At 48.3% G+C, this 26,746-nt stretch overlaps 2 protein-coding genes and 1 long non-coding RNA gene across 5 annotated transcripts in view; 2 read left to right on the top strand and 1 right to left on the bottom strand.

The window, feature by feature from the left end:
* Positions 1-3,399, bottom strand: part of YWHAQ (tyrosine 3-monooxygenase/tryptophan 5-monooxygenase activation protein theta) — a 49,511-nt gene extending 46,112 nt beyond the window's left edge. For both annotated transcript variants that reach the window (XM_005576585.4, XM_074012383.1), the window contains exons 1-2: positions 3,322-3,399; positions 2,540-2,915 (exon numbers count right to left, since the gene is read on the bottom strand). In XM_005576585.4, the coding sequence (XP_005576642.1) occupies positions 2,540-2,833 (294 nt within the window). In that variant the 5' untranslated portion in view covers positions 2,834-2,915; positions 3,322-3,399. The remainder of the gene's footprint in view (positions 1-2,539; positions 2,916-3,321) is intronic.
* LOC102116157 (uncharacterized) lies at positions 2,817-6,705 on the top strand. 2 transcript variants are annotated; one of them, XM_045369817.3, is made up of 3 exons: positions 2,817-3,313; positions 3,625-3,791; positions 6,028-6,705. In XM_045369817.3, the coding sequence occupies exons 1-3, from the start codon at positions 2,832-2,834 to the stop codon at positions 6,117-6,119; spliced, it is 741 nt and encodes a 246-aa protein (XP_045225752.2). In that variant the 5' UTR covers positions 2,817-2,831; the 3' UTR covers positions 6,120-6,705. The 2 variants fall into 2 exon arrangements, with proteins under 2 accessions (XP_045225752.2, XP_065383760.1); XM_065527688.1 differs by having other exon boundaries at positions 3,625-3,884; positions 6,028-6,200.
* Positions 6,706-11,520: 4,815 nt separating this feature from the next.
* On the top strand, positions 11,521-21,832 carry LOC135966884 (uncharacterized). The gene is made up of 3 exons (XR_010580590.1): positions 11,521-11,653; positions 14,117-14,209; positions 21,201-21,832. It is a non-coding gene; the product is annotated as an uncharacterized lncRNA (long non-coding RNA).
* The last annotated feature ends 4,914 nt before the right edge of the window (positions 21,833-26,746 follow it).

The raw sequence follows: 26,746 nt of genomic DNA, 5'->3' as shown, positions 1-26,746 counted from the left end.
TATTTATTTATTGTAGAGATGGGGTCTTGTTATGCCTGGGCATAACAAGACCCCATCTCTACAATAAATAAATAAAACTTTTAAAAAACTCCAGTTTCCCATCAACCAAATGAAGAAACCCCCTTACTCCAACCTTCTATAAATGATCATTCCTGCCTTCCTTTCCAGGCTTGTCTCCTGCAACAACTCTACACATGAACTCTGCTCCAGCCATGCTGACACATTGTTTCCTGAAAAAGCCCTATCCCGGATATTCAGGTATTCCTTCGGCCTTTAATCCTGACACCTCCGCCAGCCTCTTCCCTCAATGTTCAGCCCCCAAAAACCTATCTTTGTGAAGCCTTTTCAAAGGTTTCTATTTCCTTCAGACTACATAGCACTGTGTTCATTAACTGTCTGATGGGAATATTGTGTTATTTATGTTTGTGTATCTCTCACATGCTCTCTAAATTATGAATCATCAGAGGGCAAAATCCACAATTCTGTTTTGTACTTCCCCATATTACTTAGAGCACAATGCCTGGCACACAGAAAGCTCTCAATACAGTTGCCAACTTGAAAAAGTGCTTTCCCAAGATATTTTTTTATAGGTTGGCCACCAAGCCCCAGTTAGCTTCTTATGCCATTTTATGAATATTTCATTTACACCTTGGTGTCTCAGATTCATCAAGCTAAACTACTCTATTTCTTCTCAGTATATAAAAGAGACTGTCCTAAATTCAGGGGTTGTCCCCATTGAAATGGTCTGTATGAAAGTTCTATTCTAACGTCACCTGGTCTATCTCTCAAGCTACATATCAACTAAGCAAAACTCTTCCCCCACTAATGCTATCGTAAAAATCAGAATTTATAAGAGCCACAAAATAAAACGAATATTCCTTCGGCTCAGAGTCACCTTGCTCGAGAAAAAGAAAAATCATGTGGTGATTCTGAATTGCTTCAACATAACTGAAAAGTAAAAAACTGAACAAAAAGAGACTGAAATATGCTGTGAGAGCACCCAAAATACATATATAGAAAACCTTAACATATGTAATTCTTGTGAGTCTTCCCTTGGTAACAGATAATGCTGTTAATAGCCATTACCATATGTTACTCAAGTTGAAGTCTACCATTACTTTCAAGTTGGCAAAATTTTTTAATACAGGCAATTCAGTCCAAAAAGCTTTTACAAGTGTTTCTTCAATGCCAAGCAGGGACTGGAAGCTAAGAGCACACGGACAAATACAACAAAGTTTTCACTTCATAAAGTAAATAATCTCAAGTTTTCTCCACTTTAGTACACACTCTGTCTACAATACTTTCTTTCCCCCTTTACCAGTTATTTCCATCAGCCATGATTTTGTCCGGATCGCCTGTCATCGTATTAGAAAAAGAGGTTAAAAAAGTTTCGTGGATTTTTTTTTTTTTTAAAACAAGGGGTGGGGAACACACCATTCTGATGACATGAAGAAAGAAGGCTCCGGGGGTGGAGGAGGGGGCCGGGGAGAAATTATTTCTTCCACACCCTTTTGAAAAAATCGCCAGTCTACTATGCTTGTCTATCAAAGCCCACCTAAAATATGATGTGCACAAACACATCAAAAATAAGTAGGCCTCTCGTAAAAGCGACACTTAAAGAAAGGCAAACCATATTGGATTATTTCCTATTTTATTCATAGAAATGTCTCTTTGCAGCACTGAAACATTTAAAAACACTCCTGGATATAATGCTGGTATTTCAATTTGAAAAACTTATCCTACGGATCAAAAGATCCGTGCAATGACAAAGCTAAAAATGTTCTCTCTCACTAATAAGGGTGAATCACAGCAGCCACCTACTCCACCCAACAATCGTCCTTGCTAAGACTGGACAGTTCAAAACCTGGAAAGCTTTCCTTGTCCGCTCCACACTAGAAACGAATTCACTTCAACAGTAGTGTTTAAGCACAGCTGTGCAACAGCAAGGAAATGTTATTAAATGTTGAAATTTACCAGGACATTGTGTTCTTCAGATAGAGCTGTGCCCTTTTCACATTTACCGAACTCCCCTCCTCTCCTGTTTATAGGGGGTGGAGGGGAGCGCAACAGATACTCTTGCTTGAAAAATAAAGTATCTGTTCAGATTTTCGAAGTAAGTTTCCATTACTGGGTTTGGGAAAAAATCCCTACTACATTGTCTGTAACAAAAAGGTGCCTGCGCCTTCTTTCAACTGCCTGAAGCCATTAGAGAGCTCACAGATCTCCCCGCACAAGAAACTTGAAAACGCCTTTCAGTCTCGCAGAGACCTACTTGGATGTTTCCAAGTTCCATCGTTTGGTAGCTACCCAGCATCTGGGGGAAAGAAAAAAAAAAAAAAAAAGAACTTATCCTTGGAAAAGCAGCCTCTTGAGTCTCTAGAACCGGAGACACACAGAAGGGAAGCCAGGGCTCACCTGAAACCCTCCACCTCGGCAGAGTCCGGTAAGCCCCGGCTCACCTTTCTTTCCGTGCCCGCGAAACTCTCAATGAAAAGTATCGCACAAAAGGCCTCCCCTGCTCCCCGCGCCGAGGACTCACCAGGACCGTGGTGCAGATGGATCTCAGCTCGGACTCCACTTTCTCCCGATAGTCCTTAATCAGCTGCAACTTCTTGTCGGAGGTGTCGGTCTTCTGCTCGATGCTCGAGATGACCCTCCAGGCGGACCTGCGGCCCCCGACCACGTTCTTGTAGGCCACGGAGAGCAGATTGCGCTCCTCGTTGGACAGCTCGGCGCCCTGCTCGGTCACTGCCTTCATGCAGGTGGCCATGTCGTCGTAGCGCTCGGCCTGCTCGGCCAGCTTGGCCTTCTGGATCAGCTCAGTCTTCTCCATGGCGGGCGCGGGGCCGGGGCCGGGGCGGAGGGCGAGGAGAGCGAGGGAGAGCGCCGACCCGGAGCGGGAGGAGCCTCGAGAGCTGCGGAGGGGCGGGGCGGCGAGGCGAGAACAAAAAGCAGGGAGGGAGCGCCGTCAGACAATGCGGCCCGCCGCCCGCTTTTGTCTCTCGCACATGCGGCCGCTTGAATTTCCCTCTCCCCCGCCCCCGCCCCCGCCGGGCGCCCGGGGAGGCCGCGGCCCGCGACGGGAGGAGGCGGGGGCGGCGCGAAGGCCCCGCGCGCACAGAGCCCGAGCCGCGACCGCTCCCGCCACCCCCGCCCGGCCGGCCCAAGATGGAAGCGACCGTTGGCCCCGCACCTTCCCGCCCGGAGCCGTCCCTGAGGGGAGCGGAATCGACAGCCGGCTGCTCGCGAGGGCGGCACCTCCGCCCGGCCCTCAAGCCCAGAGCGGCCGTTGGATGCCCGCGGGCCGACCCAGGTGCTCACCTTCACGTCTCCGCGGTCGCGACGCGAGTCCCACCACTTTGATCTGCTTTTGGCTTTAGCTGAGGACCCTCCCGTCTCAGCCTACCCCGGAGCCGAGGGGCGGTCCGCCGCCCAATGATGCGCCGAGCTTGGCCCGAGAGTCCCGCCCCCCGACGCGCCGCTGGCCAATGAGGACTGAGCGCGCGGAAGGGGGCGAGGGGGGCGGAGCGGGAGGGAACGCGGAGGCTAGGAGGGTGGGTCGGCGCGGGGAAGTTCGGTTGGCCGGCAGGCTGCAGCTTCGGCCACGGGGTTTCCTCCAATTAGATCCAGGGTAAAAGGACGTCACTGTTGCCATGGCGATGCCGTTACCAACTCCCCTCAGCCTCCCCGCCACCCCGGCACTTCTGGGTGCGGCACGAGACCCAGAGGCGCGCACGACCTCCGAAGCGGCGACCACGTCTCCCGGTGCGGATGGTGCATTGCATCTCAAGGTCTCTGGCCGAGTCTGAACTGGAGGGTGACATATTCAGCTGTTTGGGAGCACAGGGGCCTTTCTTTCCTCCACCTTCCGATCTGTGACAAAGGTTTGGATCCCAAGATACTAAACCCAGACCTTAATCACGTTGCCATTAGGGCTGGGAATTAAGCAAACCGCATCCCTATTAAAGAATAATTGATTCCTGGAGACAGTGGCTTCAGTATGGCACGTACGTGATAAATTCAGGTTTTCAGATGGGCACCCTAAAACAAAAACTTCCCTTGTGAAAAGGTAGGTCCCAGAAGATCCAGGCGAGTCTCTGTGACAATGCCAAGTATTGTGGTTTTCTTTAAAATGGGAAATGACATTCAGCACAATCTGCAGGAAAACACCTAGAACCACCCCTTCCCACCCCCCCCACAAAAACCCTGCCCATAACATCGCTCCCCGCAAAAAAGCAATTTTTATGTTTCTTTCAGGCTTTCCAGGTTATGCATCTAAATCCATAATTTTTCACATCATTGTCACATGCGCACACGCTTTTTGTTTCTGGTATTATTTGTAAGAGCACACTTGAAAAGCCGAAATCCTCTCCCTGGATGTCGATTTCTGATTTTCTCGTCCTGGGGAACACCCTGCTGAAGTGAGAAAGATTTCCCCAGGCCCCTCCCATTCAGGGTAATCCCTGGCAGCTCCCTTTCCTTTTAAACCACTCCTGTCTCTCTTGGCACTCCAGTCCCCTAACTCCATCCAGGTAGGGTGGCTGTCCTGCCCGTCTGGCGAGTGGCCTTTGTGCCATCTTAAGATGCGAATTGCCCTCTGGGTTCACGCTGCTATGATCCCGATTCCAGCAGGTCTAGGGAGAATGGATCATAGAAGGCCCAAGAATGCCACAGGCAAGAAAGAATTTCCCATTCTCGGTGGAGACCTGAGCGAATCCGGAGAATCTCTAGAATGGGAGATCTGAGAGTGCAGACAGATGGGAGGAGAAGGTGCCGACTTTCCAGAAATTCAGACTCCCTCTTGACTGCCCCTCCCTGTCCTGACTTGTAAAGGTTGCTTTGTGCTTTGACAGACAGGAGCGGCCTGGATTGGAAAGGGCCTGTGTCTTAACGCAGAAATGCCTTACTATGTTCCAGCCTTCTAATGGAGGGCCCTGCTGTTATTTCTGGAATCCCTGGGGCCCCACTGCAGACACATGAGTGTTTATGGCCCTGTGGGCTGGGGTGGAGCTGGACACCGAGAAATCCCAATGGAAAGAATTTGCATGTGGAAGGTCAGATAAAATGCCTTCTGTATGACCAGTGAATTTCAAGCTCACCAAAATTAGAGGCAACCCGGGCAAGGGGAGAAGCCAGTGGAGGTGGATGGGGGATAGAGACCCTGGAGAGGAAATCGTCAGGGGATGGGACCTCTGTGGTAGGGAGAGGTGCTACCAGAAGGAGCAAGCACACTAAATTCTTTGTCAGAAAGTCTAGGCTGTGCTGCCGTCTCCCCCAGTGACCTTGGGCAAGTTTTTGCTGCTTTCTGTACGTCAGTCTCTGAAATTTCTGCTTTCATTCAATCAAATATTTATTGAACACCAACTCATCTGGTTGCAATCATCTAGAATCATGGGTAAAAACTGCTTCCAACCAATGATGCAGTATAAAATTGCATTTTAGGAAGATTCAGAGGACCCTCTGCATAGCTAAAGGCTTCTGTGCCTGAAAGAACTCGGGTTGGAGAGAAATAAGGCTCTGGGAACTTGAAGTCCCTGGACACAGAAAGAACTAATGTGTGTTGAGTGATTGCATGTGTCAAGCACTATTTTAAGTCTTTTAGCGAGAATTAACTTATCCAATCTGCTTAATGCCACTACAAAGTAGGTGTTATTATGCTCACCGTCTCTATTTCACAGACAAGGAAATGAAGGCACAGGGTGGTCAAGCATGATGTACAGGGCCACACAGCTAGAGAGCGGCAGAACTTGGATACGGACCCCATGCAGTTTGGGTGCCAAAGCCCATCTTTTTAACCACTGCTGAGGCTGCCTCACCAAGTCTCCCCAGATCTCTGCTAGGTGCTGCAGAGAACCTAGGACAGATCAGACCAGCCTCTGTCTTCTAAGAGTTTCTCCCTAGTAAATATGAAACCTGTTAAGCATCACATCCAACATACTGGGAAGAAGTGCAGGGAACAGACAGCTAGCAAAGGGAGTACTGAGAAATTATTACCTTATTTATGAAGTTCTTGTTATTTTTTCTAAGTTACCTGGTATGAAGAAACTCCTGGAACAAAAAGGAGCACATTAACATGGAGCCAGAAGACCCTAAAATCCAGCCCTGCTATTTATATGTGATTTGAGCTTGGATACCTTGATCTTCTGTGAAACTCAGTTCCCTCTATCTGTAATCTGGAAAAATAATCCCAGCTGGGCACAGTGGCTCATGTCTGTAATCCCAATACTTTGGGAGGTTGAGATGGTGGATTGCTTGAGCCCAAGAGTTCCAGACCAGTGTAGGCAACATGGCAAAAACCTGTATCTACAAAAAAATATAAAAGTTATCTGGGCGTGATGGCGCACACCTGCAGTCCCAGCTACCTGGGAGGCTGAGATGGGAGGATCACCTGAGGCCAGAAGGTTGAGGCTGGTGTGAGCCATGATTGCACCTCTGCACTCCAGCCTAGGCAACAGAGTGAGACCCTGTCTCAAAAATCATCATCATCATCATCATCATCATCATCGCAACATCAAAGAGTTGTTTGGAGATTAAATGAACTGTCACATAGGAAAATGCTGAGCATATAGCAAGTGTTCAGTAAATAGCATTTTCTTTTTTCCTTCTTTCCCTCTGCTTGGGGATGGGGTACAGCACTGGGGGGATGCTATCCAGCTGCAAGGAACCTTAGAACTTTATTAAATGTTTAGTGAAAGCTTATCTCTTGAATCATTGTTGTAATTAGTGCAGTTAATGGTCTACAGAATGGCTGCATTCCATGTACATTTCAGAATGAATGAGACCTGGTTGAGCTCACTCTCATAAATTGTTTCAGTGATTTATTTACTCAGACCAGTGGATCGCCAGAAACTTCTTCCTTTCCTGCCATATGGCAGCTAGTGTAGTGACAAGCAAACATTTGAGTGGGACTTTTCATCCAAAATCTTCATATAATTACTATTGGTGCTTCTGTGCAGTGGGCAGATAAAGAGTTGCCCCCACCTGGCCTGTGGGTGCTAAATGAGGTTTCGCAGAGTCACAGATAGATGGGGAAATCAAGGGAGCCTGGTCAAGGAAGTCTTTCTACATATTCCTTAGTTTGAAACTTTATTCACTTTGTTCAAGGTGATGGTTAGTTGTATGTGTCAACTTGGTGGATCACAATACCCAGATACTTAGTCAAACACTATTCTGAGTGTTTCTGTGAGGGTGTTTTTGGATGAGATTAGCGTTTAAATCAGTGGACTTTGTTGTTGGTGGTGGTTTTTTTGGTTTTGTTTTTTGAGACAGTCTCACTCTGTCACCCAGGCTGGAGCGCAGTGGTGTGATCTTGGCTCACTGCAGCCCTCACCTCCCTGGTTCAAGCGATTCTCCTGCCTCAGCCTCCTGAGTGGCTGGAATTATAGATGTGCACCACCATGCCTGGCTAATTTTTGTATTTTTAGTAGAGACGGGGTTTCATCATGTTGGCCAGGCTGGTCTTGAACTCCTGACCTCAAGTGATCCACCTGCCTCAGCCTCCCAAAGTGCTGGGATTATAGGCGTGAGCCACTGCACCTGGCCTAGATCAGTAGACTTTGAATAAGCAGTTTGCACTCCCTAATATGGGTGGGCCTCATCAAGTCAGAAGACCTGAAAAGAACACAAAAAGCATCCTTGTTTGAGCAAGAGGGAACTTTCCAGCAGACTGCCTTCAGACTCCATCCGAAGCGCCGGCCCTTCCTGTGTCCCCCGCAGATGCTTTTAGAACTAGAAAGGGAACATGAGCTCTCCTGGATCTACATCCTGCTGGCCTGCAGGTTTTGAACTTGCCAGCATCCGTAACTGTGTGAACAAATTCCTTTTAATAAATCTCTCTCTCTACACACATACACATACATATAAATACATGTGTGTATTCTATTGAATGCATTTAGTAACCTTTTTTTTACCCAACAAATGATATGGATATCTGTTTCTTTTCTTTGGAGCCTCACTCTGTTGCCCAGGCTGGAGTGCAGTGGCATGATCTCGGCTCGCTGCAACCTTTACTTCCCGGGTTCAAGCAATTCTCCTGCCTCAGCCTCCTAAGTTGCTGGGACTACAGGCACATGCCACCACGCCTGGCTAATTTTTGTATTTTTGGTAGAGATGGAGTTTCACCATGTTGGTCAGGCTAGTCTTGAACCCGTGACCTCAGGTGATCTGCCCACCTTGGCTTCCTAAAGTGCTGGGATTACAGGTGTTAGCCACTACGCCTGGTCAGATATGGATATCTTTTAATAGCTTTTAATGTGTGTCTGCAACATACCAGTCTCTCTTCTCTCCCTTACCGGACCATGAGCCTCTTGAGGGTAAGGGTTTTTTTTGTTTGTTTGTTTGTTTTTAAATCTTGTATTCGGTGACTGCTCAACAGCTGGGTAAACTTAGCTATTGTAGTTCCCACTGGCTGACTAAACTGATGCTCAGAGAGGTTAAATTACCTATCCCAATTGGTAAACTTTAGAGTTAAGACTTAAAAACAGGTCTGTCTGATTTCAATCTTCTATTACAACAAGCAAGAATCTGTGCTACCTGCAGTGGAAGACAGAAGCTCCGGTGTTTGCTGGCCTGGGAACAATGTTTAGTTATTTGAGGCTGGTGGGCGGCTGAATATGTATCTACCCGTGAGTCAGAGGCTGATTTTATTTTCATGTAGAAGGCTCTGTTTCTATGCTCAACACATCCAGCAGCGAAAGAGGTGCATCCTTGTCCCTTGTCTGTTCCCTTTAATTGTCTACATGGTTCCCGTCCTCTCCCACTACCACCATCAGACTGCTACCTCCCAGTGGGAGAAGTTACATCTGACCTGCATGTCCCTGGTGACTTTACTGGGCCACAGAAGGCATTCAGTGAAGGCTTGTTTGGAGACTGGATCCAGACCATTCAGGATGCGTTTCCAATAACACTGACCATTGGCCTTGTGTGCTTACTATGTGCCCAACCATATGCAGAGTCACTAGAATAGTAAAGCCACAGGAGGAAAGCACACAAGGCAGAGCTATGTCTTCAGCAGATGTTCCAATAGATACAGGATTGCCTCTGCTCGGAAGAGTGTACCCAGAACCTTGAAGCCAGCACAGAAGGTCCCTGAGCCATCAGAAAACTGTCGCAAGATCACAGACTGATGCTCACCCTTACAAGACTTAGAGGAGCATTCTCCAAGCCCTCGCTCAGACTCAATTTCCTGCTAATTCATTCCACAAAATGTTTGAAGGTCTTCCACCTGCCAGATGCTGTCCTAAGGGCTGGGGTTTCCAGCATGATTAAGACACAGTCTGTGCTTAGAAGGAGCTTGACTGAGAGCACAGAGGTGGGTGCCTAACCTGGAGGCCAGCAAACGCAGGGAAAATCCCCTTTCTCTTCAGTTGCAAGTTGTTCAGTTACCAGGTTTCCGGGTCCACAGCAGTCCAGAAGTGGCTACTTAGAAGGTGGGAGCAGAATTATTCCCGACACTTCCTCTGAAATCTACTCCACATTTCCGCAGATGACTTTGAGTAGAGTGACAGCTAGGGCTTTGGGGAGCCCATTTCTATGGTCTATGCAAGGCAATCAGTGGACAAGGCAGAGATGACAAACCCATAAAGAGCTCATAAAAAAGCTGGAGAGGCCAGGGCCAAATAGTGTCGAGGTACATGGCCCATATGTCCCAGGCAGGCCCTAGGTACGCGGCAATTAGCCTTAATCATCACAAAAAAATGGTCATTATGTTTCGTATTTTTATGCTTCATATTATACGTAGACATATACGTTCTCTCTCTGTCTCTCTCTGGACATATATGAGAGTTGGGATTTTTTTAAGTTTTGGTACATAATCATCTCCCTAATTATGACTCATCTCCAGACAATTCGAGATAGTTGAAGAGATGAATGACCACAAAACAGCTAGAGAACAATGCACACAGGAGTTGATTGTGTGCTTCTCACAATAAGTGCTATGGGAGTTGAGAGAAGGGAGACATGAGTGTGGGCTCAGGCACCAGAAGGCTATGGAGTGAAAGGGACCCCTGTGGGGACAGCCACTGAGGTCATGCCAATCTGTGTTTCCATCCTTCCTGCTGCCCTTGGAGGGGCCCCTGGGAAGGGAGGAAGGCACAGGTGTTTCTCCTTGTGCTGGAGTTTCGTTTGGACGGGGCTGACTCCCGAAAAGGTGGATCTGGATACGAAGTTGGAATGTGACCGGCCAGGAGAGCCAGGCAGCTGTGGTGCAGAGGACTCTTCTACCTCTCCTCCTCCTGCCCTAACCAGCTCAGCACCAAGCACATGGGGCACTTTAAAAGCCCAGGACATGCTGGGAGACTCGCTGTGCTACCCTCAACCCCTTCAGCAGGAGGAGCTCTGTAAAAAACGCAAGTGTGGGCCGGGCGCGGTGGCTCAAGCCTGTAATCCCAGCACTTTGGGAGGCCAAGATGGGCAGATCACGAGGTCAGGAGATCGAGACCATGCTGGCTAACACGGTGAAACCCCGTCTCTACTAAAAAATACAAAAAATTAGCTAGGCGAGGTGGCGGGCGCCTGTAGTCCCAGCTACTCGGGAGGCTGAGGCAGGAGAATGGCGTGAATCCGGGAGGCGGAGCTTGCAGTGAGCTGAGATCCAGCCACTGCACTCCAGCCTGGGCGACAGAGCGAGACTCCGTCTCAAAAACAAAACAAAATAAAACAAAAAAAACGCAAGTGTGACCTTCATTTTGCTTTGTGACTTAAAACCCTTCACCGTTATTCAGCTGCAGCTCAGCATGGTGGTTGGACTCAGGAGCCAGATGACCTGGGTTCAAATCATGGCTGCACTACTCACGAGATATGTGACGTTGGGCAGGTCAGCTGGCCGCTCTGTGCCTCAGTTTCCCCATTTATAAAATGGGGGTGATGGTAGTGAGAGTCCTAGCCCACAGGGTTGTTAGGAAGCTCCAGGGAGGAAGGCTGGTGAGGAGCTCCCTGACTCCTGTCTGTCTTCTCTTCTGGCTCCATTCCTTCTCTCTGCTTCAGCCTCTTCTGGGCTTTGCTCTGCTGCCATCTTCCCCTGGCTACCCGCTCATCTCTCAGGTCTTCGAGGAAATGGCACTTTCTCCCTGGGGTGTTCTAGGGCTCTGAGCCCCTCTCAGCTAGGTGAGTGCCCCCATCCTGGACTCCCCAAGCAGGTAGTTATTTGATGTTGCTTCCTCTGGTCCACTTGTCCAATAGCTGAAGGTATCTCAGAGAGGGGGTGCTACATCCGTGTGATTTGCCTGTGTAGCCCCAGTGCCTAGCAGAGTGCTTGGCAGACACGCTGGGTGCCAGGAAAGCAATGGCCAAGTGGACGAATTCACAAAGGATGGAAGGAGGAGTCATAGGCTAGTGCACAGTACCCAAAGGACAGAGCTGAGGCTGCTGGTCAGGACAGCTTCAGGCTCTGGCCAGGCTCCAGCACACAGCTGGAGGCACCCGTGACTCTAGCTGGGAGGGGCTGGAAGATCCAGGCAGCCCCTGACCGCCCTCCTTCTCCTTAGTCATGTCCAGTTCTGTAAACAAATTCTCAACTGCACCAGAAGGCAGCTGAGAGAACCCAGTGAAGAAACCTTTTGCAGAGAGAGAAAAGAACCCTTTTGAATGTGATCAATCACCCTGATTTATTTGGATGATTTCTCTTCTGGATTTCCTTAAACCAGGGAAAACCCAGGTAAGATATTTGGGGCCGTCATTCATCTAGACAAAGGGCATAAAAGCTTGTTACATCAAAAGCCACCGCTGGAAAAAAACAGAGTTTCATCAACCCACTCAGCTATTAATATGAGATGCTCTCTGCCTGGGGACAGCAATTGCTGTAATTGATGCAAACGGTCCCAGCCACACTCACTGATTGTGGTTCTGAAACTCAGAGCTGCAGTTGACCAGACTGATGCGGCCAGCCTCACTCTGAAGGATCCTGCAGCAGGCAAATTGCTGGAATGTGTTCAGACGGAATCCAGCTGCTACAACTGTCACACAAACTTCCTAGAATAGAGGACAAAAGGTAGCAACTTGTTGCTTCTTGAGCCAAGAGATTTAGAACATGAGACCAAATGAGAGACATTAAAATAAAAAATGCAAGAAGTCGGTGAAATGAGGACTTAGCTCACCAGGCCAAAGCAGGCAGTCTTGGGTCTTTGCTGGGCAGTTGTAGCTGCCATATAAGCTGTCTCTGCCGGGGCTGGGATCTGGAGGCTGATGCTGAAACCTCGGCCTGGAGGTGATGTTGATGAAGCAGGGCTCTGACAGCCCCTACACTGTCAGAGGTCTGGGCAGTGCAGATGAGATTATCACTCCAAGATCCTCAAAGCATCCAGGGAAAAAGCACATCTAGGTACATTAGCTGAAGTTTTTAGAACACTAGTAAGCACCTAGTAGATGCTCAGAAAATGCATATTTTCTTTCCCTTTCCTGAAGACCAGGGGCCTAGCTTGGTCTGTATTAATTACTATATCAGAGTCCTTATTTGCAAATGAAAGAAACCAACTCTAGTGGATTGAAATATAAGACTATTACTTCTTACTGATGGTGAGGCATGTTGGTGAAGCAGGCTTATCGAATGAGCAGGCGCTGGGAGGGTGTGCAGCTAGAACCATGGCCCAAATCACCATGCAGACCTCTCCCAGGGAGATCCCTGTTGCTTCTGCCACTAAACAGCAGACATCACAGCATGCTGCACTGACTCCATGGCACCAGGTCCTGGAACCTGGATGCCAACACAGTCCAGTACCCTCTACTCTCATTGAAATCCATGACACCAAGCCTTGCTGCTGCCCCACAAAGGAATTCTCCACAGTCCCTGCTGCTTTGGATCATTCACTCCAGATTCAAAATCCTGGCTGTGGTTTCTGGCCAGGCCCAAGTCACGTGCCATGCCAAGGTTCAAGATAAGCTAGGGGGAATAAGTATCTAGAATGTACACCTTTCAAAAAGGAAAGTGGGCTCCACTTCCCACTAAGATTCGTAAAGTGGGGGATTCTTCCAACAAAGAAAGGGGCTTCAGAGGCTGGGCAGCCCAAAAATAGCACATCCCCTGCAGTTATACTTGGGTTTCCAGTCTACATGGCAGAAAAAAGAAGCAAAAGCTATGCTTGGACAGTGTGCAGAAGCTGGAGCCTGGGAAAAGCCTTAGCCTGGATTTCATGTTTCTCTCTCTGGAAAAGGTTGGGGGAGCTTTACTGTCATTGATGCCCCTACCTGGAAGGCTTTTCCCTCCCCAGACTTGCCCTCCTCCAAGACCCACAAAGATCTGCCTCTTGTTGAAGATGCGATTCTACCTCTAGATTGCATCACACTTTTTAGAAATGAATAACTTCATTTATGTAGGTCTTGTCAAGCTCCCCCAGATGAGGACAAAACTCATATTCATTAAACAGTTAACAAACATTCACTGAGTGTCTGCTAGGCCTTGGGGAGACCTAGGGCACAAAGACATGGCCTGTGCCTTTGAGAAGAAGGTCACATTGGGTGCCAAGTGTGTGGAGGTGTGAAGGCTTTGCAGAGGAGGTGACTTATTTAAATGGGTCTGAAGATGTTCCCAGCCATTGGTAGAGGGAGAGGTGCATCCCAGAGAGAAGGAACAGCATGTACAGGGCAAGGAGTCATGAGAAGGCATGGCAGTTTTGGAACGGATTTGTTGGGATATGGTGTGTGTGTGGGCAGCAGGCAAGGAGGTGGGAGATGAGGTCGCTGCTAAAGATTGGGACCACATGGCCAGGCACCATGGCTCACGCTTGTAATCCCAGCACTTTGGGAGGCCGAGGTGAGTGGATCACGAGGTCAGGAGTTCGAGACCAGCCTGGCCAAGATGGTGAAACCCTGTCTCTACTAAAAATACAAGAATTAGCCGGGCATGGTGGCGGGAGCCTGTAATCCCAGCTACTTAGAAGGCTGAGACAGGGGAATCACTTGAACCTGGGAGGTGGAGGTTGCAGTGAGTCAAGATTATGCTACTGCATTCCAGCCTGGGTGACAGAGTAGGACTCCGTCTCTAAAAAAAACAAAACAAAAAAAACAAAGATTGGGACCACATTCTTTTTACCCCAATCTTTAAAACCTGCTGGGTTTTTTTGTTTTGTGTTGTTTTTTTAACCCATTGAGTTTTACATTTTGTTTTATTTTCTTATTTTTGTAGAGACAGAGGTCTTGCTATGTTGCCCAGGCTGGTCTCAAGCTCCTGGCCTCAAGTGATCCTCCTTCTCAGCCTCCCAAAGTGCTGGGATTACAGGTGTGAGTCACTGCGCCTTGCCTGAAACCACATTCTTAGGAACCTTGAGTATCTCCCTGAGGAAAAGACATTGTATCCTGAGACCATTAGAAATCATCAGATACTTTTTAAATTGATGTTTTTATTGTGGTATATATACATAACATAAAATTTACCATGTAAACCATTTTTAAGTGTACAGTCCAGTGGCATTAAACACATTCAAAATGCTGTACAGCCAGCACCACCATCCATCTCCAGAATTCTTTCATCTTTTAAAACTGAAACTCTGCACCCATTTAACACTCACCCCCCATGCTCCCCTCACCCTAGTTCCCGGCAACCGCCACCATCCTACTTTCTGTCTCTATCATCAACGCTTTTAAGCCCGAGGGCCACCTGCTGGGATTTTTAAGAAAAGTCCCCACAGCTACATTGTAAAGGATAGGTTGGAGGATTTGGGGTAGGAGGCGACTGCAGAGAACTCCAGAGGTGACGATGACAGTGGCAGTGGGTTGGGGGAGTGTGTGCAGGAGGGCGACGAGAGAGATTGCAGAGATATTGATTAGATGCAGAAGTCAAGAGGCATCCAAGGTCACTCCAAGACATCTTTTTATTTTTATTTATTTATTTATGTTTTTGAGACAGAGTCTCACTCTGTTGCCCAGGCTGGCGTGCAGTGGCATGATCTGGGCTCACTGCAACCTCTGCCTCCTGGGTTCAAGCAATTCTCCTGCCTCAGCCTCCTGAATAGCTGGGACTACAGGCACATGCCATATGCCCAGCTAATTTTTGTATTTTTAGTAGAGACAGGATTTCGACATCTTGGCCAGACTGGTTTTGAGCTCCTGGCCTCAAGTGATCCGCCCACCTTGACCTCCCAAAACGCTGGGATTACAGACGTGAGCCACTGTACTTGGCCCGAGGCATCTTTTTCTATTTTATTTTCATGATGTTAACCCCCACACCCATTCTTGTGTGAGACAGAGAGGCGATTATGATCGTACAGGAGTTTTAAATAATCTTCTGACCCTATCAATTCATAAATATTTCAAAATTACAGGCTATTTAGAAGGTGAAGGACATCCTCCCATATCATTCCCATAAGATGTGTGAGAGGACTTTAGGGCAAGTTTGCATGCTCTAATCCATTTCATAAAAGAGAAATCATTTACGAAAGTAGTTTATGGTCATGAAATGTGCAATGACAATTCAGAACAGTTCCTGTGCTAAGAAGAATTATCTGAAGCTTGCATTCAAAAGACAGCTGACTAAACACAGGATCTGAAGTGATCAGAAGACCCGGGTTCCAGGCCAGTCTGCCACGAACTCGGTGACCCTGGGAGAGTGGCTTAACTTATCTGCATCTCTGTTTCCTCTTTAGCACAGTGGTTGCTGTGAGAATTAAATGAGATGCTTTGTGTAAAGCCCTGCGCAGCATGTGACCAACAGTGAGTGCTCAGTTCACAGTGGTTGCTGTTGTCTGTTATGATAACACTGATCATCATCATTATCTCCAAGGACTCATTCAGCCCTGACGCCCTGCGCTTTGAAGTTGTTCTTTTTTTTTTTTTTTTTTTTTTTTTTTTTTTTTTGAGACGGAGTCTTGCTCTGTCGCCCAGGCTGGAGTGCAGTGGTGCCGTCTCAGCTCACTGCAAGCTCCGCCTCCCGGGTTCACGCCATTCTCCTGCCTCAGGCTCCCAAATAGCTGGAACTACAGGCAACCGCCACCAAGCCCGGCTAATTTTTTTGTGTTTTTAGTAGAGATGGGGTTTCACCATGTTAGCCAGGATGGTCTCGATCTCCTGACCTTGTGATCCACATGCCTTGGCCTCCCAAAGTGCTGGGATTACAGGCGTGAGCCACCGCGCCGGCCTGCAGTTGTTCTTGAGAGGGAGATGAAACTGTCCATTCCTGGTTGTTCTGAAGAGAGTGTCCCACCCTCCCTGCGGGGCCTCCCCCATCCCTGTAGGCTAAGCCTCAGCTTTTCTGGAGTGTGACATTTCCGCCAGCCTCATTCTCTTTCTTTCTCACTTCTCCCAACTTACTCTGGCCCCAAATCACCCTGTCTAGTCTTCGTTAGCAGCTGTGCTGTTTCCTTTTCTGCCCCCATGATGCCAACATCTCCTCTGAATCTGGGCGCACTAGAGGTAGAGAAGGGGTGAGACCCTCTTCTCTCTCCTCTCTTAGGCCATAGACCCCTCCCTGAAGCTCCTCTGCCCCCTATCTCTGAGCCTCAGAGCCTTCCTTGCCACTCGGAGCTCCCCTTTGGGTGCCCTCTTGAAAGCTATGTTCTGGGTACAGAATCTTGTCTAGAGCCTCAGATATTGGGACTTTTCCTGTGGGAGGCCAGGCTGAGGGACTCCTCTGAGCTCTGAGGGGGCTGCTGGGCTGTGATTTGGTGCAGGGCTGACATCTGTATTTGAAACACAGAGTGGGCCAATGTGAACTCTATTGACTGAGAAGAGACACAGGTGCTAGAGTGAAGGTGCATGGATTGGAGGCATCTTGGAAACCCACACAATAGGAAACGGCTTTAGCCTGGACTGTTCCCACAGCGCTAAGTGCTCCCTACCTAAGAGAGAACCCATGTGTTTTTCTTCTTCGCAGTATGTAGTTTAAAATCATTTACTTTGTAGACAACAATCCACAGGGCTAGGCACATACCCAATTGACTGATTGGTAAGAGTCAAATATTTGTTGATGGAAAAAGCTTCAAGTTGTGTTTAGAAATTGTTCATGAAGTTTAACATCTATTTTGAAGTGACTTTGGTTGTGAGGCTTGAGGTTCTGTATCACCCTATAGTTTTAGGGTCCTTTACATTTTTCAGTGTTGTTGAAAAGCAATTTATTGTTCACCATGTGCCATGGTAGTTCCCCACCTTGAGCGCAGAGACTGTGTTTGTGTCTCTCCCAGCACCTAACAGAGTGAATGTGTAGTAGATATTCAATAAATATTAATTTCGAGCATCTTTTGTAGCACACATTATTTATTCTAGATCGTTAACCTCAGAAATTCCAACTTAGTCACCTGCCAGGCCTAATTCCTTGTTTCAAGTAAGTGAGACACCACTCGGGGCTGCCTGTGATCAGTGCATGCTGCACGTTTTCATGCGTGTCTGCCCGGATTCCTGTGTAGTCAGCTGATGATGATTGAAAAGTGAGTATCCAGCAGGCATTGCAGGGACCAATGTCTCATCAGAGACCCTGTTCACACATGCTCTTCACTTGGTGAGCGGTTTTACAGGTTTCCGATGACAGCAAGTATTTGTCTGTATTTCCCGGTGCAGAATTCTAGGCTCCTGGCAGCTTTTGTGAAAAACCATAGGCAGGAAAACCATCACGTACTCCAAAGTTCTTCGAAAGTGAGTTTCATCACTGACCAGAGTTTCGAGTACAGAGTCATTCTCTTGGTTAGCGCAGAAGTAACTGCGCTACGGTAACTGACCAACAAAAGTGCCTTCCAGTTCAAAGTCGTGTTTAGTCTCACTTGAGCCCTCCGTCACTTGGATTAGGGGCCTCCCTGTCCTTGCTGGAAGGGACTTCAGGAAGCATCTCTTCCAGGTCTTTACCTAAGGGCTGACGTGGACGGTGTGTGGCCCGGACAGGTGTGTGGGTTGTGAACATACTGAAATAGGCTGCTCTCATGAGTAAAGATTGGCTGCCCCCAAGCATCATGAGTGCCCCCCTGTCGCTCCCATTCTTTCCTGGAACCCTATAAATTCTCCACACCCTGATCTAGCAATGAAAGGGTTAATCCCTGGCCCAGCCCTGGGGGTGGTGGGTGGGGGCCTCCAGCTCTGCTGCTTCTGGGACTCTGCCACGTTGGGTCGGGTCGTTGGGTCGGAGGTGAGGTATTTTGACTGTCACTCCTGGCAGTGGGGATTCGGACCTGATGCACTGGAGAGCTGCATCAATGGGTTCCCAGTGAGGAAAGCTGTGCGAGGACGTGGCTACTTCAGGAGATTGAAGCTGGCTGCTTCTGGGGCTAATCCTGAGGAGGCCTCAGGAGGCTGAGAAACTCAACACATGGCATGTGAGTAGTGTTTGTGGCTCTACCTACAGAGAGCCTAGAGGTTCTGGGGGACCTAAGTAGAAGGAGAGGCAGAATGATGTCACCCCCGCATGTGCACCCCTTCCATGGCTGTCCACCTGCCCAGGATAATTAAACCTCTGAGCGTGGCATCAGGCCCCCAGTCCTGGTTCTTGCCCACCTCTCCGCTGTCTCTGGCAGTCCTCCTGCTCTCCAGCCCCTCCTCCGCCCTCCTCCCTCCCTGCCTCATGCTCTTCCCTCTACCTGGAATGTCCTGCTCTTTGTTACTGACAAGAGTCTACTCATCCTTTAAGACCAAGGTTCTCCTCTTCTAAATTTTCTCCGACTCTTTTCCAAACAGCCCTGACCCCAGGGCCACGACTGCCCACCATAGTGCTTTTGCAAGGTTCAGGAGACATCCAGAGAAGAGGCATGGCAGAGGCAGCCCACCAAGGGTGCAGGCTGTTCTTGAAGCTCCCTCCCCTGTTCAGCCATCTGCACAGTGTCTGCCCTCGCCCTGCCCCTTGCTGTCTCATTGCATGCTGGCACTTGGTGGACCTCAGCATTGCATTTCCTGCCCTCCCTTGCAACCATAGGTTTCCTTCTGTGCTTCCTCCCACTGGCGCCTGAGCTCTCCCAAGGCAGGGCCTGTGACGATGGCTTCTGTATCCCAAGTAACTGTGATAAGTAACCATGGATCCCATGGTAAGGTGTCCACAAATGTTTTTTTAAAGGAGAAAGAGAGCTAGAGGGGAGGAGAGGGAATGGGTAGAGGGAAACTCCCTATAACCTGTCTACTCCTCCGGCTCCCTTGGTCCTCTGGGGCAGTGCTGCTTTAATGGACAATGGCAGCAATGGAGGAAGAAGAGGAAGGGTGGGCGTGGTGTGTCCTGGCTGCAAAGAGGGCTCCTCACCAGGCTCTTGCCAGCGCCCAGCCCCCATAGACCCAGCCTCATGTTTACTTGCAGGGAGAACGTATCTCTGGGGAGCGTTTGGGGAAGGGATCTCTCAGATATAGGAAAGCCTGGATTCTTCAGGGGAGCAAAGCCCCCCGAGATAGGATGTCCGGCACATCCTCGGGCCTCCTCAGAGGAATAAGGTGCTGTGGGACAAGGTAGAACCATACCCATCTTCCTGAGCACGGTCCCAGGCTGGGGCCACAATGAGGAACAAGGAGTCCCTGCCCTTGGGGAGTCCCAGTTCAGTAGAGATAAAAATCAATTACAGTACAATTCTCTACACACAGGGAAAAAAGTCTCCACAGTGCTGAGGCAGCCCCAGAGAAGAAGAGAACAATGCTGTTTGGGGATGGAAACTCACTCATAACGTACAGGAAGGGAGGTCAGGAGTAAATGACACTTACCTTGGGTTTTAAAGAATGAATAAGGGTTAGGCAAGCCAGTGCAGGATGGAAGGGAGTTTTAGGCAGGAGAAACGGCATATGCAAAGACAGTCATACATGAAAAACAGCGTGCTCAGGAAGACACAAACAGGGAGATAACGTTGGGAACTTCAAGTACCAGGCAGGGATAGTGAGAGATGGGGCAGAGGAGGTGGGTGGGAGTGAGAACACAAAAAATGGTAAATGGAGCTCAGAGGGATCTAGAATTTACCTATTACCTTCATTCAATTTACAATCACTTATTAAGCTCCTTCTCTATGTGAGATATTTTTCTTCGAATCTTCCCAGCAATCCTTATTCCCCCTTGCCACTAAGGAATGGGCACACCTTGGACACCACACGTCATCCAGACCCACTTTATAGAAGGGGAAACTGCAGCTCAGACTAGGTAAATGGGGTATCTGAGAGCTCCCAGTTGGTTAATGTCTGAACCAAGACTTGAATCCAGATCTCTAAATTTCCCAGTCCTGGCTCTGGTTCCAGACCCTTGCACTATGTGTGTAAAGCAGGCCCTTCAGACCTGAAGCCATTTCTTATTTATTGACACCTGAAGTGGTTCGTGAAATGATACTCAGGTCAAAGGAAGCCAGGATCTCTTTTGAAACTCCGAAAATCAAAGAGACTCATGATTTGGTAAAGAGACTTCCATTACATGTGCATAAGCAGAATTTTCTGCTTGAAAAAAAAAGATGGTTTGGGGAGCTTGTAAGCACCTCCCTTTATGTTCACATGGATGCCCATTTCTGAGGCTGGCTTGTCAGTTGCTCAATAGTGGTTCTAGTTTGCAAACGGTTCACCTTCAGGGTATTGATCCCTCTCTAGTTCTCTCATTGATGTCCCTGTCATTGAGTGAGCTGTTTCAGCAGTGCTCCTGTTCTTTTTCAAAGTCACCCTTAGTTGCCATCGATTCCATCAGCATTCTTTGCAGGCTGCGACCTTATTGGTTTGCAAGGACAGCAAATATTGGGAGTTTGGAAACAGCACGCTCCTGGCTTTCCTGGGGAGGGCTGGGCCCTGCAGCTAGGTGGGCTTTGCTGAGACAGAAATGAGTGGCAGAAAATGACTGATTGTCTCTGGGTTACAGCTTCAACTGCTAGGGCTCCCTTGGCTTCTTGGGTACAAGTCCTCCCTACAGGACACACAGACTGCATCCTTCTGCCTCCCTACCCGACCCTGCACCCCCTGAGTGCCATCTTCATAACCGGAAGAAGTCATGAGCTGGAAGTCAGCAGGCAGCCCCCCTGCCCAGGCTGTGCAGGATGCGATGTTCCAAACCACGCCCAGATCTGCACCCTGAGGCCCCTGGTTGTGTGGGGTAGTGGGCAATGCCCAGGTTTGGTGTCAGACAGGCAAGGTTCATACCTCAACGCTGCCATTTCTAGTTACGTGACCTTGGGAAGGTTACCTGCTTTTCCTGAGCCTTTATTATTAAAATTTTATTTTGAAATTTCATTTCAAAATGCACTGTCTAATATGGTAGCCACTAAGCACACGTGGCTATTGAACGCTTGAAACGTGATGAGTCTGCATTGAGATGTGCCGTGAGTATAACACACCTGGATTTCATCCCTCCCCAGGTACAACAGTGACCCGTGGTGCAGTAGGGAGGGCTGTTTTCCATGCCCAGCGAGGCCTGCTCAGCACCCATGAGGTCTTTATGGATGGCCTGCCTCCCAGCTGGTACCTACCTGGTCCTGTCACAGTCCCAGGACTCTAGACCTCAAGGCAGCCAGGCAGGTGCTACAGATGGTGACCTCTCAGTGGCACGGCCTGGCCCTGCAGCAGAATGCAGTGTTGGGGGCGGGGTGAGGAATGGAGTGTGGATTGTGCCAAAACAGGAGTTTCTATATCTAGTCCTGCCACCGACTTCACCTGCATTGCTGCGTGACCTTGACAGCTACTCCTTCCGCACCTGAACGTCCCTCATCTGGAAACTGGACTTGCCTCCTAGGGTTCCTGCAAATATAAAATGAGCTAACACCTTTGAGGTATTTGGCATTGTCCTGGCACTTGGCAAACACATGATAAATATTAGCAATCACTTGCAAGGGGTTGTGGGGTTGGGGGGAGCTTTGCCCCTCTCCCGCCTCTCCAGGGCTGAGCAGCAGTGAAGAGCTTTCCGCATAGGAAAGAGCAAGAGAGATAAATAAACCCACATCTTCCTCTGAAGGAGGCTCCTGCTGGCTGGCTGCTCACCTGACCAAGTCTCCCTCCCAGCCTCTCTTCACTCTCTGGTCTGCCCTCAAGGGAGCCAGGTCACACAGCCTCAGCACCTCTTGCATGCCAATCTCTAGCTGGTGCCTTCCACTGGCTGAACCCCATAAAGGGCGGCCGGGCACCATGGTTCATGCCTGTAATCCCAGCGCTTTGGGAGGCCAAGAGTTCAAGTCCAGCCTGGGCAACACGGTGAAACACTGTCTCTACAAAAAATACAAAAATTAGCAGGGTGTGGTGGTGCTAAGCTTGCAGTGAGCTGAGATGGTGCCACTGCACTCCAGCCTGGGCGATAGAGCAAGACTCCATCTCAAAAAAAAAAAAAGAAAAAAAAGAAACTAGGGCCAGGCACGGTGGTTCACGCCTGTAATCCCAGTACTTTGATAGGCTGAGGTAGGTGGATCATCTGAGGTCAGGAGTTTGAGACGAGCCTGGCCAACATGGTGAAACCCCGTCTCTACTAAAAATACAAAAAGTAGCCAGGCATGGTGATGTGCACCTGTAGTCCCAACTACTCAGGAGGCTGAGGCAGGAGAATCATTTGAACCTGGGAGATGGAGGTTGCAGTGAGCTGAGATCACACCACTGCACTCTAGCCCAGGAGACAGAGTGAGACTCTGTCTCAAAAAAAAAAAAAAAAAGAAAAAGAAAAAGAAAAAAGAAACTAGAGGGCAAGGGATGCATTGATGTAGCTGGTATGCGCCAGCCTCTCTGGGCACAGTGCAGGGTGAAGAAGGGTGGCGACAGCGCTGGAGGAACATAGCGCCTGTCCTCTGATCCAGATGACAGAGAAAGAAGTCACAGTCTAGGTGTCAGAAAACCTGAGCTCTATCCCCAGGGTTTCCCCTGACTGATTGCATGAATGTGGGCAAGCCCCTGGTCTGCTCTGAGCCTTTGTTTTCCCATCTAGAAAATGACAAAGTTGGAGCAGTGACATCCAAGTTCCCTCCAAACCTAACATACTGTCTTTTACTGACACTGCTGCAGATGAAGTAACAAGGCAAAGCTATGTTTGCCGTTAGCTCTCAGGGAAATGCAAATGAAACCCACAATGAGACACCACTTCACACCCACTAGGATGCATCAAAAGACAGCTACATATCAAAAAGACAGATCATAATGTGTGGAGGGTGTGGAGGCACTGGAGCCCTTGTGTGCTGCTAGTGGGAATGTTAAATGGGGCAGACACTTAACAGTGGCTGGAAAATTGTCTAGCAGTTCCTCAAAAGGCTAAACAGAGTTACCACATGACCCTGCCATTCCACTGCTGCGTATATTTCCAAGAGAAATGAGAGCACATGTACACCCAAAAACTTGCACACAAATGCTCATAGCAGCATTCATAATGCATTCCAGATAAACAAGATGTAGTATATCTACAGGATGGAATGCTACTAGACAACAAAGGAAATAAAGTACAACATGCATAAACCTTGAAGACATTATGCTACACGAAAAAAGAGTATGTTCTCACTCAGAGCCGGGACTTGAACAATGAGAACATTTGGACGCAGGGTGGGGAACATCACATACTGGGGCCTGTCGTGGGGTGGGGGGAACGGGGAGGGATAGCATTAGGAGATATACCTAATGTAAATGACGAGTTAATGGGTGCAGCACACCAACATGGCACATATATACATATGTAACAAACCTGCACGTTGTGCACATGTACCCCAGAACTTAAAAGTATAATTTAAAAAAGAAAAAAGTCAGAGGGAAAAGGCCACACATTGTATGTGTGACCTGCCTACTTCCCTCTCCGTGATGCTTCCTCTCTGGTCAGCTCCTCTCCCTGGGTTCTGGTCATTATTTTTTTCCCTTTGTCCCTCAGGGCTAGGGGTGGTAACTGCTCCTTCTATTTCTTACCCCAGGAAACTGCATCCATTACTGATTGCCATAAACATTTTCCTCCACTTTGTGAATAGTTCTTGATTAAACTTTCCTACTGTTTCCCAACTTCTGCATCTGTATCTTGATGCAGTGCCTTACTCTCCACCCATCCATCCATCCATCCATCCATCCATCCATCCATCCATCCATCCATCCATTCATCCATCCATCCATCCATCCATCCATCCATCCATCCATCCATCCACCCATCCACCTATTCATCCATCTATCCATCCATCCATCCATCCATCCATCCATCCATCCATCCATTCTTCCATCCCTTCATCCATCCATCCACCCATCCACCTGTTCATCCATCCACTCATTCATCTATCCATCCATCTATCCAACCTTCCACCATCCATACCCCAACCATCCATCCACCCAATCACCCATCCACCGTTCATCCATTCACTCATTGACGTATCTATCCATCCATCCATCCTTCCACCCTCCATCTACCCCCCATCCATCCATCCATCCATCCATCATCCATCCACCCATCCACCTATTCATCCATCTATCCATCCATCCATCCATCCACCTGTTCATCCATCCACTCATCCATCTATCCATCCATCCATCCACCCTCCCACCATCCATACCCCATCCATCCATCCACCCAATCACCCATCCACCATTCATCTATTCACTCATCGACCTATCTATCCATCCATCCATCCTTCCACCCTCCATCTACCCCCCCATCCATCCATGCACCCATCCATTCACTCTTCCATTCAGAAGCACAATGCAGCATTCATTCTGGATGCTTAGTACATTCAGCAAACACTGAGTCCCTACTGCTCAGTAAGTGGCCAGTGCTAGGCCCTGTGCCAGGAATATAGGTAATTAAAGCACAGCCTCTGTTCTCCAGAAGTTGATGATACAGTCTAGGGATAAAAATAAAATATACATATCTCGTGTCCTGTCTAGTGAGCAAAAAAAAAAAAGAAAGTGAGCCAAAAAAAGAAAGAAAAGAAAAGAAAAAGCCTTGGCAATTACTTAGCAAGATTAGCAATTACTTAGCAAGATTTGGAGACTTAAAGGGTACATTATGGGTTCTATTATTTTTAAGTTTTGAAGCAGTTTAGGAGCGTATGATTCTTCACCCTTCACAGGCTCCAAAAGCCACCAAGAACTGAGCCTGCTATGAGCTGTCACTGGGCAGGGACCTATCCTGCTTTTCTTTGTATATCCGGGGCTCAGCACATAGTAGGTGCTCTGGGAAGTCAGCAGAATTTAATTAACTCTGACCTGAAGACAAGGCTCTACAAAAACGGAGACGTTGGGAACAGTCTGTGTTCAAAACGTTATAGTAACAAGCAGTCAGCCAAACTGCATGGTGGGAAGACTGCTCCGCCTCCCTCTCTTCTCCATCTCTATGGTGACTGTTAAGGGAACTGGTCAAGGTCAAACATGGTCAACCAAGCAGGAATATCCCAGGGACTCTGGCAGCTGCAGCTTAGGTTTATACCACTGCGTGGAGGTCTTCTGTATTTCAGATTATAATATTTGTGCATTGTATGAGAGTCTTTTTTGTTATTGCACAAATATGATAAAGACATTAAATACATTTTTAAGAAAGAAAAATAAACCATCCCTTTGCCATTGAACTGATTGAATGTTTGCATTTCCCTTCCAGCCTTTGTCTATTTCCATATGCATTTCATCCTCCTCCGTGGTGATCACAGTGAACCTCTAATTTTGTATTCTGCTTATAATGCCTTTTTTAAAGAAAGCATTGTTCTTTCATGGAGATTCTGTGCTTGGGGCCAATCCTCATTGGCACATCAGTTTTCCTCTTAGGAGCACATCATGGAAAAGACAATGGGAGACGTTTTCATGGCTTCTATTGGGTGTCTGTGAAATGCTTTGTTTCCACAGACTAAGAAGTTAGCATAAGCACAGAACAGAACAGACTTTTCATACGGATTATTCGTATTGTTCGCTCAATGGGGTGTTTTATTTCCCATATAAATCAAGTGGACACAGCATGGGTGTTAGCCTGAATAACCAAGATTTTTATTCCGAGATACTCACTAACTGTGTGAGCTTGGGCCACTAACCTAAATCTCTGGTTGTCAGTTTCTATCTCTGAAAGTAAGAACAACTTCTATCTACTAGGACCGGGGAGAGGAGAGAATGACATGAGATAGAGATTGGGTTCTGTCTGTGAGACTCTATAGAACTATAGTTCTCTGAACGATACTGAGATTAACCTTGGGCAAACCTCTCTGATCCTTTGCTTATATATCCGTGAAATGAGAAAATAAAGGTCCCAGCGAGCCTGAATGAGATCATGAGTACGAAAGCGCCCTGTTAGTGAAAATGCCTCTGGTCATCACTCCACTACATCTTCCTGTCTCTGTTTTCTCTTGCCCTAGAAAGTGGTGTGGAAGTTTGGGGGTGAGTTCTGAAGTGCATTCCACGACTGGAAGCAGAGCAGCCACTGATTGCCTTGGGCCAGCAGTTTCCGGAGCCCAAACTTGGACCTCTGCATCCCTGCTAGGGCCCCAGCTCTAAGTACTGGGATATGGTGCTGAATGGGGCTGGGAGGTTGTCAGCTTTCCTAGCTGCACTCTCTCCAGGGCCCAGTTCTCCAGCAGCAGGAGCAGGTATGCTGAGGACTCCAAGACAGACAGCCTTCTGAATTGCAGCAAGTTTGTGGGGGCACCTGGGGGACAGGGTCTGGGACAGCGCAGTCCAGCCCAGGCAGGGGAGACTGCAACAACAGCAACTCTGCTAGAAATGACATGCAGGTGTTGGCTGAAAGCCATCTACTCTACCTCCTTCCTTTTCTTTTCATCTTCCCTTTCTTTCCCCCTCTCCCTCCTGTCTTCTCTACTCCACTTTTCTCCTTTCTTCCACAGTGCTTATGGCTGCCTATATGGTGCCAAGCATCATGCAGTATTAGCAGCCACACGCTGCTCACCCAGAAAACTGGACTTTTGTGCTCACAGGCTTTCAGAGAAATGGGGACAGCCTGGACTGCACGCAGAGGGAGCCACTAGGG

The sequence above is a fragment of the Macaca fascicularis genome, chromosome 13 (genome assembly GCF_037993035.2).
Source record: "Macaca fascicularis isolate 582-1 chromosome 13, T2T-MFA8v1.1".
Classification (NCBI taxonomy): Eukaryota; Metazoa; Chordata; class Mammalia; order Primates; family Cercopithecidae; genus Macaca; species Macaca fascicularis.
Note: the sequence above shows the minus strand (reverse complement) of the source record. Positions and strands in the feature narration are given on the sequence as shown.

What these genes read in the sequence shown, in the direction of transcription:
- LOC102116157 (XM_065527688.1), top strand. Translation starts at nt 2,832, where the DNA reads ATGGCGGGCGCGGGGCCGGGGCCGGGGCGGAGGGCGAGGAGAGCGAGG. An exon ending in ATGCCCGCGGGCCGACCCAG is followed by an intron (nt 3,314 to 3,624) that starts GTGCTCACCTTC and finishes TCCTCCAATTAG; the next exon opens with ATCCAGGGTAAAAGGACGTC. An exon ending in CCTTCCGATCTGTGACAAAG is followed by an intron (nt 3,885 to 6,027) that starts GTTTGGATCCCA and finishes ATTTTTTCTAAG; the next exon opens with TTACCTGGTATGAAGAAACT.